Genomic DNA, 14,246 nt, shown 5'->3' with positions numbered 1-14,246 from the left:
ACCATTTAAAAAGTTTTATTTCTACCATACACAAACTGTACAGCACAGCGCATATCTGCTTATGAAATAGTAAAAGTAATAGGAACTTTCGATTTACAAACTACTTGAACTGAAAAAACAACATTTTAATGAAAATGTCCAATACAGTTTCATCATACTAATATCATTCCACAAAAATCCAGTTCACATTACAAAACATCAAATACTAAACAGAGAAAAATAAATATTCTTCACGAAACTTCCTGAGCAAATAATGTGTGGTATGTGAATTAAATATTACGAATGATCAATTAACACAATTATTAAGTTAAACAAACTGTCAATGATTACATTTTTAAAGATTACAATTCTTTAGAATGAGTTGAGTATTTGGATAAAATAAGTATTTTCCTCAACAAGTGTCCTAAATTTGGCTTTGTTTTGCAGATATGCACTTCCAATTCCTCCTCAGGACATGTGTAGCAGACCAAGTCAAACTCAATTTATTGTAACTTGATAAGACTATCAACCCATGCAAACGTCAAAATAATAACATTTTCCTGTGACATCAAGAGCAATGCTTACAAACAAAGAAAGCTTAATCTTTTTCTGGAACCCCAGGGCAATATAACTAATCTGAAATACAAAATAAAAAAGTGCAACTGATTCACAACTCAATTTAAAAATAAATAATAAACAATTGAAAATAAACAGTTAAGAACTAACAATATCATTGTTTGTTTGTCTCTTTTTGCTTCATAATAGTGATGAACTGAACATTTCTATTGACAGTTGTCCATTATTGACAATATGGTCTTGATTTACCAAGGTGCAAACGCTTATTGAATCTGGCCCTGAAGAACCTGCAGTAATATTTACGCCACCAAGTGCTTTTGGGGGATATTTTGAAATTGATGTGACATACAGAAACTGAAATGACACTGACCACCATTAAGTATATATTAGCTAAAATTTTATGTCAGAATAGCTTAAACCAGAGTAAATGTTTGTATGGTGGTGTTACATTTCTTCGAGCAACTTCTGCTTTCCCACGCCGAAGAGAAGTAAAAAGTAGAAAAGCACTAACACTTCCTAACCTGTGAAACTTCAAGACCTGACTTTGAGATTACAGCTACAGTACCGAGACGATGCTTAAAGATTTGAAATGGCATATAAACATTAAGAACATTTTCTCCTTTGAAAAGTGTACTGTACAATAAATTAGACACCAGCCACATAATACTGTCCTACCACAAAACAGAGTACTGTATATTTTATGTATTCATTTACATGTAGGCACATATATGCACACACAGCATGTGCACAGAAGGCAGTTTAATATCTATATCATTTAAGAAAAAAGTCAGTGGATTTTTCAATTTTCTTAGTGCTGTCAGTTGCTCTATTCGAGCGACACACTCAAGTTGAATCTGACATTCAGTTCATTGAATGAAATAAAATAATGTTGCATTTTGCGAACAGCTGAAAGCAATTCCCCTAATTGCAGTCAACTTAACATATTGTTGAATTAAGAGATGTACACTAACATTGCATTTTAGATCTTACCATACATTCAGTGTTGAATATTAAATAGAAAGCAAAAGCAACAATTAAAAAACATGTTGATTCTGGATTATTCTGGTGGAGTTCTCCACCTTCATGGGAGATACAAATTATTTTATTATGACATGATCTGATATATAAATAAACCACCACTAGATGACGAAAGAGAGCTATGGTTGAAACTGGAACGTGCTTCAATGTCATTTACAATGTGCAGAATTAGTCAAAAGATTTCAAATATTTAGCATTTTACAATGATAGAAATAAATACAAATGTGGGGAAATAAATACATTGATGAATAAGGATTATAAATAATAATAATATAAAAAAGACAACAAATAAATACAGATTTAAATCAAGCAAACCATTCAAAATAATTAAGTGCAAGGGGGGTAGAAATCTCACCAGAAGAAACATGTAAAGTGAATACAGAAGCGTTAAAAAACATTACAAATTATTTTTGGCTGGTAATTGTCTCAGTGCAATGTATTCAACGGTGAAATGTCGACACATTTCCCAAAGCCTTGTCTTATACATGCAACTAAGCCATCACTGCACACAGCCATCCAGTGCCATTATCCCAACTCAAAGATACCTCCTCTTGATGGCTCGACAGCTTAAACGTGGATTCCCTTCATAGCCTGTTTGATATTATCCAAGAGAGCCTTACACTCGGGAGAGTAGTCATGCTCAGAGCTGTTGTACATATCTGTTAATGTGTTCACATAGGCTTCAAAATTATGCTCGCTGATGGGCCCCTGAAACACAAACATTTTCAAATATTAGTTCACAAACTGAAGCTTATAGTGACAATAATAATTTTATGTCACTATAGATACACAACCCGATCTAGAATTATTGGCACCCTTGATAAAGATGAGCAAAAAATACTGTATAAAATAATACAGTACTGAGCCATATTCTATGCTCAAAAACATTCAAAAATGATATTATTTTAGACTTACATAATTGCTCAGATAAAGAGATGTTGTTAAAAATGTCATTTGCTTTTCTCAAAAAGATAGGTGTCAACATTACTGGCACCCTGTTATCAATACCTCACCTTGCGGGTAGAATGGCACTGAGCCTTTTCCTAAAATGTTTTAAGAAATTGAAGGACACATTTGGAAGGATCTTAGACCATTACTCCATACAGAATCTTTCCAGATCCTTGATATCATTTGTCTGCGTTTATGGACTGCCCTCTTCAATTCAAACCACAGGTTTTCAATGGGTTTCAAGTCCGGAGACTGAGATAGTGAGATGCGTGGCCAAAGAGCTCTATTTTCAAGCCATCTGACCATAGCACTGGTTCCAATCCAAGTGCCAATGCCGTTTAGCAAACTCAAGGCATTTAAATTGTAGGATGACATGAAAATAGAGCTCTTTGGCCCAGCACACCAGTGGTGGGTTTGGCGTCGAAATAGATATACAGTGGGGAGAACAAGTATTTGATACACTGCCGATTTTGCAGGTTTTCCTACTTACAAAGCATGTAGAGGTCTGTCATTTTTATCATAGGTACACTTCAACTGTGAGAGACGGAATCTAAAACAAAAATCCAGAAAATCACATTGTATGATTTTTAAATAATTAATTTGCATTTTATTGCATGACATAAGTATTTGATCACCTACCAACCAGTAAGAATTCCGGCTCTCACAGACCTGTTAGTTTTTCTTTAAGAAGCCCTCCTGTTCTCCACTCATTACCTGTATTAACTGCACCTGTTTGAACTCGTTACCTGTATAAAAGACACCTGTCCACACACTCAATCAAACAGATTCCAACCTCTCCACAATGGCCAAGACCAGAGAGCTGTGTAAGGACATCAGGGATAAAATTGTAGACCTGCACAAGGCTGGGATGGGCTACAGGACAATAGGCAAGCAGCTTGGTGAGAAGGAAACAACTGTTGGCGCAATTATTAGAAAATGGAAGAAGTTCAAGATGACGGTCAATCACCCTCGGTCTGGGGCTCCATGCAAGATTTCACCTCGTGGGGCATCAATGATCATGAGGAAGGTGAGGGATCAGCCCAGAACTACACGGCAGGACCTGGTCAATGACCTGAAGAGAGCTGGGACCACAGTCTCAAAGAAAACCATTAGTAACACACTACGCCGTCATGGATTAAAATCCTGCAGCGCACGCAAGGTCCCCCTGCTTAAGCCAGTGCATGTCCAGGCCCGTCTGAAGTTTGCCAATGACCATCTGGATGATCCAGAGGAGGAATGGGAGAAGGTCATGTGGTCTGATGAGACAAAAATATAGCTTTTTGGTCTAACTCCACTCGCCGTGTTTGGAGGAAGAAGAAGGATGAGTACAACCCCAAGAATACCATCCCAACCGTGAAGCATGGAGGTGGAAACATCATTCTTTGGGGATGCTTTTCTGCAAAGGGGACAGGACGACTGCACCGTATTGAGGGGAGGATGGATGGGGCCATGTATCGCGAGATCTTGGCCAACAACCTCCTTCCCTCAGTAAGAGCATTGAAGATGGGTCGTGGCTGGGTCTTCCAGCATGACAACGACACGAAGCACACAGCCAGGGCAACTAAGGAGTGGCTCCGTAAGAAGCATCTCAAGGTCCTGGAGTGGCCTAGCCAGTCTCCAGACCTGAACCCAATAGAAAATCTTTGGAGGGAGCTGAAAGTCCGTATTGCCCAGCGACAGCCCCGAAACCTGAAGGATCTGGAGAAGATCTGTAGGGAGGAGTGGGCCAAAATCCCTGCTGCAGTGTGTGCAAACCTAGTCAAGAACTACAGGAAACGTATGATCTCTGTAATTGCAAACAAAGGTTTCTGTACCAAATATTAAGTTCTGCTTTTCTGATGTATCAAATACTTATGTCATGCAATAAAATGCAAATTAATTACTTAAAAATCATACAATGTGATTTTCTGGATTTTTGTTTTAGATTCCGTCTCTCATAGTTGAAGTGTACCTATGATAAAAATTACAGACCTCTACATGCTTTGTAAGTAGGAAAACCTGCAAAATCGGCAGTGTATCAAATACTTGTTCTCCCCACTGTACATAAGCAGAAAATACCCCCAAACATATTGTAAAATATGGTGGTGAATCTTTGATGTTACGGGGCTTTCCACTGGTCCTGGGGCCCTTGTTAAGGTCAACGGCATAATCAACTTTACCCAGTTCCAGGGCTGTGTCTGAACACCTATACTTACGTCCTAAATAGTAGGCATTGGGTATGCGAAAATAGGCAGTTTTATAGTATGTGACATTTTGATGTTGTATGCTTTAAATGCCAGGTTGTCATACTCATTTGGGCTTTTCATCTAGAATTCACTGCACACTATTGAGGAAGAGAATCGTCTTTTCACAGCTGATAACAGCTGATAATCAGAATAGGGGACACACTTTACAAAAATGAAGGAATGGTAGGGAACAAGGGAGAATGGGCATTAGATGACGTCTTATCAATATGAATGAGTATTATGTTGATATTTGTTGCTTACAGTATACCTTTTTACTAGGGAGTACGTTCTAAATACTATGTAGTACGATTAGTACACAGTATGTCGTTTATGTAACTAGTAGGCAAGCCAGATTTCAGACACAGCCCAGGAAATTTTAGCCAAAAACCGGGTTGCCTCTGCCAGGAGGCTGAATCTTGGCTGCAAGTGGATCTTCCAGCAAGACAATAACTACAAGCACACATCAAAATCCACAAATAAATTGTTACTTGACCACAAAATCAACATTTTAAAATGGCCACCTCAGTGTCCGGACTTGAACCCCATTAAAAACCTGTGGTTTGAATTTGAGGGCAGTCCATAAGAGCAGACGAATGATATCAAGGATCTGGAAAGATGTGAAGGAATGGTCTAAGCTCTCTCCCCATGTGTTCTCCAATCTCATAAAACATTTTAGAAAAAAGCTCAGTGCCATTATCCTCGCACGGTGAGGCATTAAAAGGTACTGAAAACAGGAGTGCCAATAATTTTGACCCCTATCTTTCTGAGAAAATAAATGATTACTTGTTAAACAAAATAATTGTATTAGCATACAATATAGCTCAGTATTTGTATTTATTTGATAAAAGCTACATGTGCAAGTGAGGAGGTCCGTATGAGGCCCACTTTACCATTTGAGGCAGTTGGATGTCTGTGAGACTGTTGATAAGAGCCTGGCTGAGGTGAGCTAACTCCTTCAGAAGGCTGTCGTTGTGCTGTTCAATCATCTTGTTCTCCTCCTCAATTGTCTTCAGGTTACATTCCATCGATGAAATCTGCTTTCAGGGGAGAGGGAAACTTGTCAACCTGAACCGGGCATGAATCCTTTAAAAAACATATCATCACAGTTGTGGATATTTACTTGTGTCTGCAGTTGCATCATGTCAGCTTCTATTTTCAGGTTGGATTCGTTCAGTTCTTTGATTTCATGATCCAAGTGTTGCACGTCATCGTTGTTGTCGACTCCTGTTTGAAAATAGGAAATACTCGCATGAAAATCAAGCTAAACCTGCTGCTTCAGTGATTCAACTAGCAGGGGGACTAAACATTCTCTGATGGTACTGAGATGAACATTTCCATAACATACATTATCCTGCCAAAGCATACATGTACAGTCCACCAGCACAAACAACATGTTTGTCAATCATATTATAATGGCTTACCACTGCTGGCTTGAAGTTTAATAGTCATCATCTCCTCTCCTGTCAACTTCTTCTTAATACTCTGAGCATTAAGAGGGCACCCAGACAAACTATTTACAAAGAAAATGAAAAATAATGAGAAACTTCACTTACAAAATTAAAAATAAACTTGTTTCATTAGTATTGTATGGGACACAATGAATGGAGTGAATGCAGGCTAACCTTCTATGGGTGACAAACACGTTATTGGCGTGTCCAAGGCCATTGCAACCGGGCAGGGGACAGTGGGGCAGTTCCTGTTTGCAGGCCTTATTCCAGGGGAAGGGGAGGCCATTGATGGATGACTCTTTATGCCTCTTGGCAGCAAGGGGGCAGCTCCCTGCACTGCGGTGAGATGTGTACTTCCCTGATGTGTGGCCCTGGCCATCACAACCCATCACTGGACACCTAGCAGGGGACAAACAAGGGGTTCGTTAAGGAGGGTGATACATTTCTATCTGAACATTTTATAATGTATCGTATAGAACAGATATGCTTATGTCAGGTCTATTCATTCTATTTCAGCAACATTCAGAACGTTTAACATTACTGAATACACCCCAGGAGTCAGGTTAATTACTACCTGGTGTCCTCCCCTTGTACTGCTACTGTAGTGGAGGGAGTCATGTTGTAACACAGACTGTTGACAATGTTCAGAGTGCCCCTGTGAGAGATGCCTATTCTCATTCAGATGAGGCAGAGGAGAAAGATTGTCACCAGTAAGCTGTTTTTTCCTCAGAATAGTTTTGCAGTTCAAACCATTTGATATGACAGAGGTAGTAAATACCGTATGATCTGAGATATGTCAATATATCGCTGTTCACAGTTTCGGTACAATGGAAATGTAAGTAGATCAAAATGCTGTCGAACTGAGTTGAGACGACTTTACTTAACCTCTTAAACCACACATAATAAATGCATATATACTGAAACAAATCATTTTCACAGTTCATAAACATCCCTCAATAACTAGACCGGAAGATTTGTCAAACCATTATGTTGATTAATCCAGTAAAATGCTGATTAAAAATGTAGTCAACAAAACTGACAACAGGCTCAAATAATCGTAGCAACCAAGTTGTTAATCCACAAAAACTTTGGAATAATTAACACATTCAGATTGATATAACCTACATAAACAAAACATAAGCACAAGTCTTGTTGAATATTATTAAGAGTTATAAGGGTAATTACATTTCCCAGCTCTGTTTTCTCCAAGTCAGTAATGGAGTGACATGAATTACACATAATTGTCATGTATCCCGAGGGTTTCCGACCCCTTCCCTTATTGGTAAAGGTGAAAGGCATGCTGAGATGGTACATAGAACTAGTGTACAAACAGAACAGAGTGCTACTGTAACAAAGATTGTTGCACTCTGTTGTTCAGTAGAGTACCAGTAGCACTTAGAGGACAAAACAACCCCAACCACATTACTTACATTCATCCATACACTACAGGTATATGTAGACTCCTAGGGGAAAAAATGCTATCTAGAACCTAAAAGGGTTCTTTGGCTGTCCCCATAGGAGAACCCTTTGAAGAACCCCTTTGGTTCCAAGAAGAACCCTTTTGAGTTCCATGTAGAACCCATTCCACAGATGGAACCCAAAATTACACCTGGAACCACAAAGGTTTATCCTTTGGGGACAGCCGAAGAACCCTTTTGGAACCCTTTTTTCTAAGAGTGTAAGGCATCGGGACAATGGAATCATGCCATATGGCCTACAATTTACAATAATCGAATAACCTTACAGATGCACTACATGTAGGTTCTCTCACCCACCCTCTTGTGCATGAGATATATTCCAGTCTAACTCCTAACGTTTTGGCCCTGCATTAGTATCTCAAAAGAAGGGTAAATCTGTCCAGATGTAGAAGTAAACAAGGTCTCATACATCTGAGCTTGGATTTAAGCAGTAATCAAGTACATACTTTTCCCACAATAACACTTTTTACCAGTGGTGGAAAAAGTACCCAAATGTCATTCTTGAGTAAAAGTATAGATACCTTAATAGAAAGTTACTCAAGTAAAAGTGAAAGTCAGACAGTAAAATACTACTTGAGTAAAAGTCTAAAAGTATTTGGTTTTAAATATACTAAAGTATCAAAAGTAAAAGTATAAATAATTTTAAATTCCTTATATTAAGCAAAGCAGACGGAACCATTTTCTTGTTTTTAAGATGTATGGACAGCCAGGGGCACATTTCAACATTATTTACAAAATATGCATGTGTTTATTGAGTCCGCCAGTCCAGAGGCAGTAGGGATAACCACGTGTTCTCTTGACAAGTGCTTGAATTTGACAATTTTCCTGTCTTGCTAAACATTCAAAATGTAACGGGTACTTTTGGTTGTCGGAGAAAATGTATGGAGTAAAAAGTACATTATTTTCTTTAGTCAGGTAAAAGTTAAAGTAGTCAAAAATATAAATAGTAAAGTACAGATACCCCAAAAAACTACTTAGGTAGTACTTTAAGTATTTTTACTTAAGTACTTTACACACTGCTTTTTACAGAGACAACTGCATCTAGAACAATTAAGCTTTGATCACATCCCGTAGTATGGGGGACCTTAAATAAACAATACAAGAACACAATGCACACAAGAGCATGATAAGCCAGATGTTCTATTAAGACAACGAAAAATACTACAACGTTTGAAACATGTATTTAATACGTTGTTAATCCTTGAAAGATAGCTTTAGTAAATTATGGACAGGAAAACCATTTCCTTTTTGTCTTTCTGGTATAATGACCTCTTTACAACATGATACAAGTACTTTCATTCACGTAGGCATGCATGCCAGCACTAGAATAGTTAACAAGAAAAGTACAAAACTAAAACAACAAATATGAAACAGAAATCATAATGAGAAGAAAAATATCTTACTTTATTTCTTGGTCGTCTTTTTCATCTCTGTTTGGTGTAAGCTTCAAGCCTCCCTTTCTGGCACGTGGACATCCTGACAAACTACAAATGTTTAGAGACGATACGGTTTAACAATAATGAACACTACTTTAGGGCTAAAATAAAGCTAACTCTTTCATCAGTGATAAGATGATGTTCTCACATAGCCTGTCATTGGAAACTACATTAAGCAACAACAAGAATCAATCAGTTAAATCGCAGTTTATTAATTGTCTAAAATGTATAAACTAATAAAAAATAAATACCTAGACAATGAGAATCAAACACATCCCTATTCATCTACTCAGTAATTTGTGCAATCCAGTCTAGACTACCTTCTGTGTGAAGAATAATTCCCTGTCACATGTCCAGATCCATCACAACTAGGTGTTGGGCACCTGCAGGCGGAGAGACCGACAGAACAGGCGAAACTCAGTGCCACGTTGTCTGGGACAATGATATCATATTTAAATGCATGAATTTAAAAAAATAAACGTATGAGGTCAGTAGATACCCAGTACATTGCATAATGTAAATGTATGCAGCCTGATCACATGAATTGGAGAAAAGTCCATATTCAATATAGTCAATGTATGACTAAAGCGGCATGAGACCAGGTGGAATGTATAATGTAAACCAATAAAACAGCACAAAGTTGAATCAGTGAACCCAAACAGGTGAATGATATGTCTATAAATAGTGGTAAGATGATGACTGACAGGACAACACGTACTTTAGTTCCTGAGAGTTGGCTGCCATCAGTGATTTGAGAGTCTTGTCAGCCAGGGGACACCCAGATACACTACAGACAGAGGATCCACACCAGAGTTATTACAATGCTATTTGAATGTAAAAAATAAAAAAACTTTTCCCTTTCATTTTCAGCAGCATATAATACTGATCAATATGAAACAGTCAACATAGTTCCTCTGAACCAGGCCGTACAGTATTTACTAGCTGGTGTTAACAGTGTCTAATTACCTTCGATGTGATGCATAATTTCCTGTAACATGGCCACTACCGTCACAGCCAGGGGTAGGACAGCTGCAGAGAACACAACACTTAGTTAGACCATACTCTACAATACATGGACTTCTGATACAGTGTATTAACCTTTTTAACATGACGTTGAATTGCATTAGTGGAAGCGGAAGTTAGTACAGCAGGAAATTTAGTAATTTCGATGTTTATTTTCAATGTTTATTTGGTGTGGCAGAAGTTGTTCGTAAATCCCTTGGCAGATCTAATTGTTTTCTGTAAACTACTCAATCATACCTTACCATAGAGTGGATACTAATTCCATAGAACATGCAGTCTAACTACAAAGTCAAGAGTGGTAAGCTCATTTTGAGGACATACGGACATGTAAAAACTCACTTTTAACAAGATACATTCTTCACATGAACCTGCAGACATACCAGTCACAACAACATGTAATATATAATAGGTAACAATATAAGAGCTAATAACAGGAAAGATTGTGTCCAGCGCATTTCACTGAGCGTGTATTCATTCACCACAATTATAATGCCCTATTTAAACAGGTCTGGTTGGGAATTACACTTTTGTTATTAATACTGACCATCTGTCAGCTGACATTTTTAGAGGGAAATGCACATGATACACAGATGACTGAGCAAAGAAGCAGCAAGATGTCAACTTCTCCCTTCACCGGACCTCCAGAACGAGCAGACCCAACGTTAAACATGATATACCTCATCAGCTCTTTCTTAGAGTCTCTTAAGAGCATATCGGTCTTGGGGCTGAACATGCTTGCGTCTCCAGAGTAGCTCTGGTCCTCCAGAGAAGCGTCATCAAAATCTTCCTGCTGAGAGACATAGGTACATTCGAAATGGACCCTTCTCACTATATAGTGAGCTACTTTTTAACAGAGCCCTATGGGCCCTGGTTAAAAGTAGTGCATTACATAGGGAATAGGGTGCCATTTCTGATGCAGTCTTAATAATAGTGTCCTTAAAAATCTCCTTAACCACCTGACTTCTTGTGTCAGTCTTAAGTCTTGAACATGATCTAAAAGTGAATTATCAATGAAAACACCCCACTTAAAAAAAGTCTTAAAACACAAGCCTAGGAGTGGGGGGGTAAGTCAGTGATTACGCTTAAGAATACTTACAGTAAACCATACATCCATTTAAGGAAAAATAATCCACACGAACGGTATTTATATGGATATGTAATGTAAAACATTTGGATTTACTTTCTCAAAGATTCTGTGTTCAGCACCAGATGTTGTCGTCAGTGAATTATTTACAGGACAAATGTCAACAACAACCAGGAATACCAGCTATGAAGTTCATGCTCTTTAACAAGAGATTTATTAGGAACATACACTGTGTTCACAGTTATCTATCATTATATATTGTATGTGGTCCCGTGTGGCTCAGTTGGTAGAGCATGGCGCTTGCAACGCCAGGGTTGTGGGTTCATTCCCCACGGGGGGACCAGGATGAATATGTATGAACTTTCCAATTTGTAAGTCGCTCTGGATAAGAGCGTCTGCTAAATGACTTAAAATGTAAAATGTATGCCCATATCACCCTTATAGACCAGGGGCCTGTTGGTATGTTAATGTTCATCTGTTTATCAACAAAGTTAACAAAACAAGCTTTATTCTTCTGTTTCATAGGTATCTTGTACAGTATTTCTTGAGTATTTAAAAGGAGGAACAGCAAAGTTGTTATTTTTACCTCTCTGTTGTGCATTATTTGTTGCTGTGCTTTGCTGAAGTTGAGAGGGGTGTCCCAGGTGTCTCTCTCGCACAGAGCCTGGTAGAAGGCAGGGCTGATGTGCACACTTCCGGCCTGCTTGGACAGAGTGGACTCAGGAGGGGACTGGGTAGCGTCTCCCAAAGGCACCTGGGGTGGGGCTTTCACCTCCCGACCCTTCTTCATACTCAGGTCCAGAGTGCCGTTCTCATCCACTTCTATGGGCATGTCCTAAAGGAGAATAAATTCACAAGGTAGACTCAGTTATAGTCATAAGGTTACAATGGAGTCACTTTTATTAAATAGTCAACAGTTCACAAAAAAGGAGAGACTGTGATGTCAGTCTGTATTGGAATGAGAAATGAGAGTTACTGTATGAAGTAGTGAAGACTGAAATTAATACACCACTATGATATGCCCTTTTTACCTAATGCAATACTTTAACGGTATACCTTTCTAAAAATAACAACGTGTATAATTCCTGTGAGAAATAACTTCAATTGCCCCTCAAATATACATTTACATGAAAATAAGACATGTCGTGATTATCTAACACCAGGGTAAAGTATGGTGTTAAGCCAGCATTAATTCTGTTGAACAAAATAATAATCGCTCCTTGGTGTATAGTTTGTCAGTGACAGCTGTGTCATCGGTCTGTTTTCTAGGACACAAAACCAAGATGGCAGCTGTGGGTGCTGGTTTTAGGTCATCACCATTAAAACAAAAATGAAAAGCTTAATGTAGCATAAGTTCTCTCATTGACAGATGTGTTACTCATTCTGTGCTATGTCAAATGCTATGTGCACTTGTGGCTTATTAGGTTTTATAGTATTAGAAGTTTTACCTCATTAAATGCTGAAATGTGGCCTACATCTGGCATATGTCCCATTATACCTTTATTCAAAAAAAACATTTTTTTATTTTTATTTTTTTAACAAAAGACAGCCTTTCAAATTAATGAATGGGTATAATTTTCATGGGCATTGCATGTGTGGCTATCCATTTTAATGATGTGTGTGATGGTGACATGTGGTAGACATGTGTGGTAACATCTCAATCGCAGGAGAGATAGATGAGCATTCCACATTGAGTTGTGATGCTTTTCTTGCCTTTGCGTTACTGGTAGCCTACAGAGCTACAGACACATAGGAGTAGCATGGCCCCATACGGAGTATGCTACATAAATCCTCTGCAGAAGAGGACAGATGATTAACTTGTTAACACTGTTTTATTCATTCAGTGGGTTGGTACCTGGTACAAGGCCACATTATCAGCTCACCAAGCTGGGTCCTGTACTGTGTAGGTGTTGGAAACCTTGAATCATCTATCTATCAATATTCTGACATTAATTACATACTGTAGAGAGACCTTGTTTGGGTTTTGAGACATTCATTGTCATGCAGTTAAAGTTAATGCATAGGAAGGCCATGTTTCAGTTCAGTCGAGAGGATCACAGTTTTCTGCGTAGTGGACAGGGAAGTTGGGGGTTTTCCCACTAGAGATTATATAGGATGTGCACAAAGGTGTCAAATTGTAAACTAAACTGGTGCACATTTATTAAAATCGGGGGGATTTTGAGAGAATAAAATATTTCAGCTAATGAGTTCTTCAGCTGATTGGTTTAAGCCACTGAACTAGTTGTATAGGCCATCTGATAGAGGCAGAGCTTATCCTGGATAATATATTACTAAGCTAAATATCTTACGCCATCTGCAGCATGCAAGAGACACTTTCATACAGTTATTCTTTTTTTTTCTCTCTCTTTGTCTATTACCATGAAAGTAGAAATTAAATGCATGACCACATGTTTTACAGGAACTACAGAATCTTACTGTAATTGAGAAATGTTTGTTGTATTTTCTTCTTATGATGTGATTACACAAATGTTATTTTGTGTACATTAATGCTTTACGGAGGGGGACCTCTTGTTTCACCGCCACCAGAGACAACGTTTCCTTTGCCAAAAACTGTCCTTTTGATGTTTCACCCTTTTTATAAACAAATCAGAGTTGCTTTAAAATGACCACATTAAATAATTGGTCTAATTTGACTACCTTTGTGGAGGACACCAGGGGCCGACCCGAGATGGACTCCATGTTGCTTCGGTAACGGGTAGAGAGGTTGAGGATGGCAGTGGTGGCAGAGGTGGCTTGGAGCCCCTCACCTCCAAGTTTGTAATGGCTGGGTGGGCTGTGGCGTCCAGGGCCTGGCGTGGGCAGGCGGTTGCCGGGGGAGCCCAGAAAGCCAGTGTACTGTAGAGCTGTTGGATAACAGAACTCAGATACAGAAACTTTCACAGAGATCTGGGAACACATGATTATACCCCCTACATTATAACATACAGCATGGTACATGTCATCAGCACGTTAATTTTTACACTGTGGTTGCAGTGGGATCAGTCTGTGCT

At 38.6% G+C, this 14,246-nt stretch overlaps 1 protein-coding gene across 9 annotated transcripts in view; it reads right to left on the bottom strand.

The window, feature by feature from the left end:
- Window positions 1–14,246, bottom strand: part of st18 (ST18 C2H2C-type zinc finger transcription factor) — a 64,505-nt gene continuing 50,259 nt past the window's right edge. For 8 of the 9 annotated variants that reach the window (XM_071361576.1, XM_071361572.1, XM_071361578.1 and 5 more), the window contains 12 exons: window positions 13,894–14,099; window positions 11,822–12,070; window positions 10,829–10,941; window positions 10,095–10,157; window positions 9,847–9,915; window positions 9,449–9,511; window positions 9,096–9,176; window positions 6,389–6,613; window positions 6,188–6,276; window positions 5,887–5,990; window positions 5,657–5,803; window positions 1–2,301 (listed from right to left, as the gene is read on the bottom strand). In XM_071361576.1, coding sequence (XP_071217677.1) covers window positions 2,161–2,301; window positions 5,657–5,803; window positions 5,887–5,990; window positions 6,188–6,276; window positions 6,389–6,613; window positions 9,096–9,176; window positions 9,449–9,511; window positions 9,847–9,915; window positions 10,095–10,157; window positions 10,829–10,941; window positions 11,822–12,070; window positions 13,894–14,099 — 1,550 coding nt within the window. In that variant the 3' untranslated portion in view covers window positions 1–2,160. The remainder of the gene's footprint in view (window positions 2,302–5,656; window positions 5,804–5,886; window positions 5,991–6,187; window positions 6,277–6,388; window positions 6,614–9,095; window positions 9,177–9,448; window positions 9,512–9,846; window positions 9,916–10,094; window positions 10,158–10,828; window positions 10,942–11,821; window positions 12,071–13,893; window positions 14,100–14,246) is intronic. The other variant, XM_071361574.1, reaches the window with a different exon arrangement.

The sequence above is a fragment of the Salvelinus alpinus genome, chromosome 23 (genome assembly GCF_045679555.1).
Source record: "Salvelinus alpinus chromosome 23, SLU_Salpinus.1, whole genome shotgun sequence".
NCBI classification, from domain to species: Eukaryota; Metazoa; Chordata; class Actinopteri; order Salmoniformes; family Salmonidae; genus Salvelinus; species Salvelinus alpinus.
This window is presented reverse-complemented; position numbering and strand designations above follow the sequence as displayed.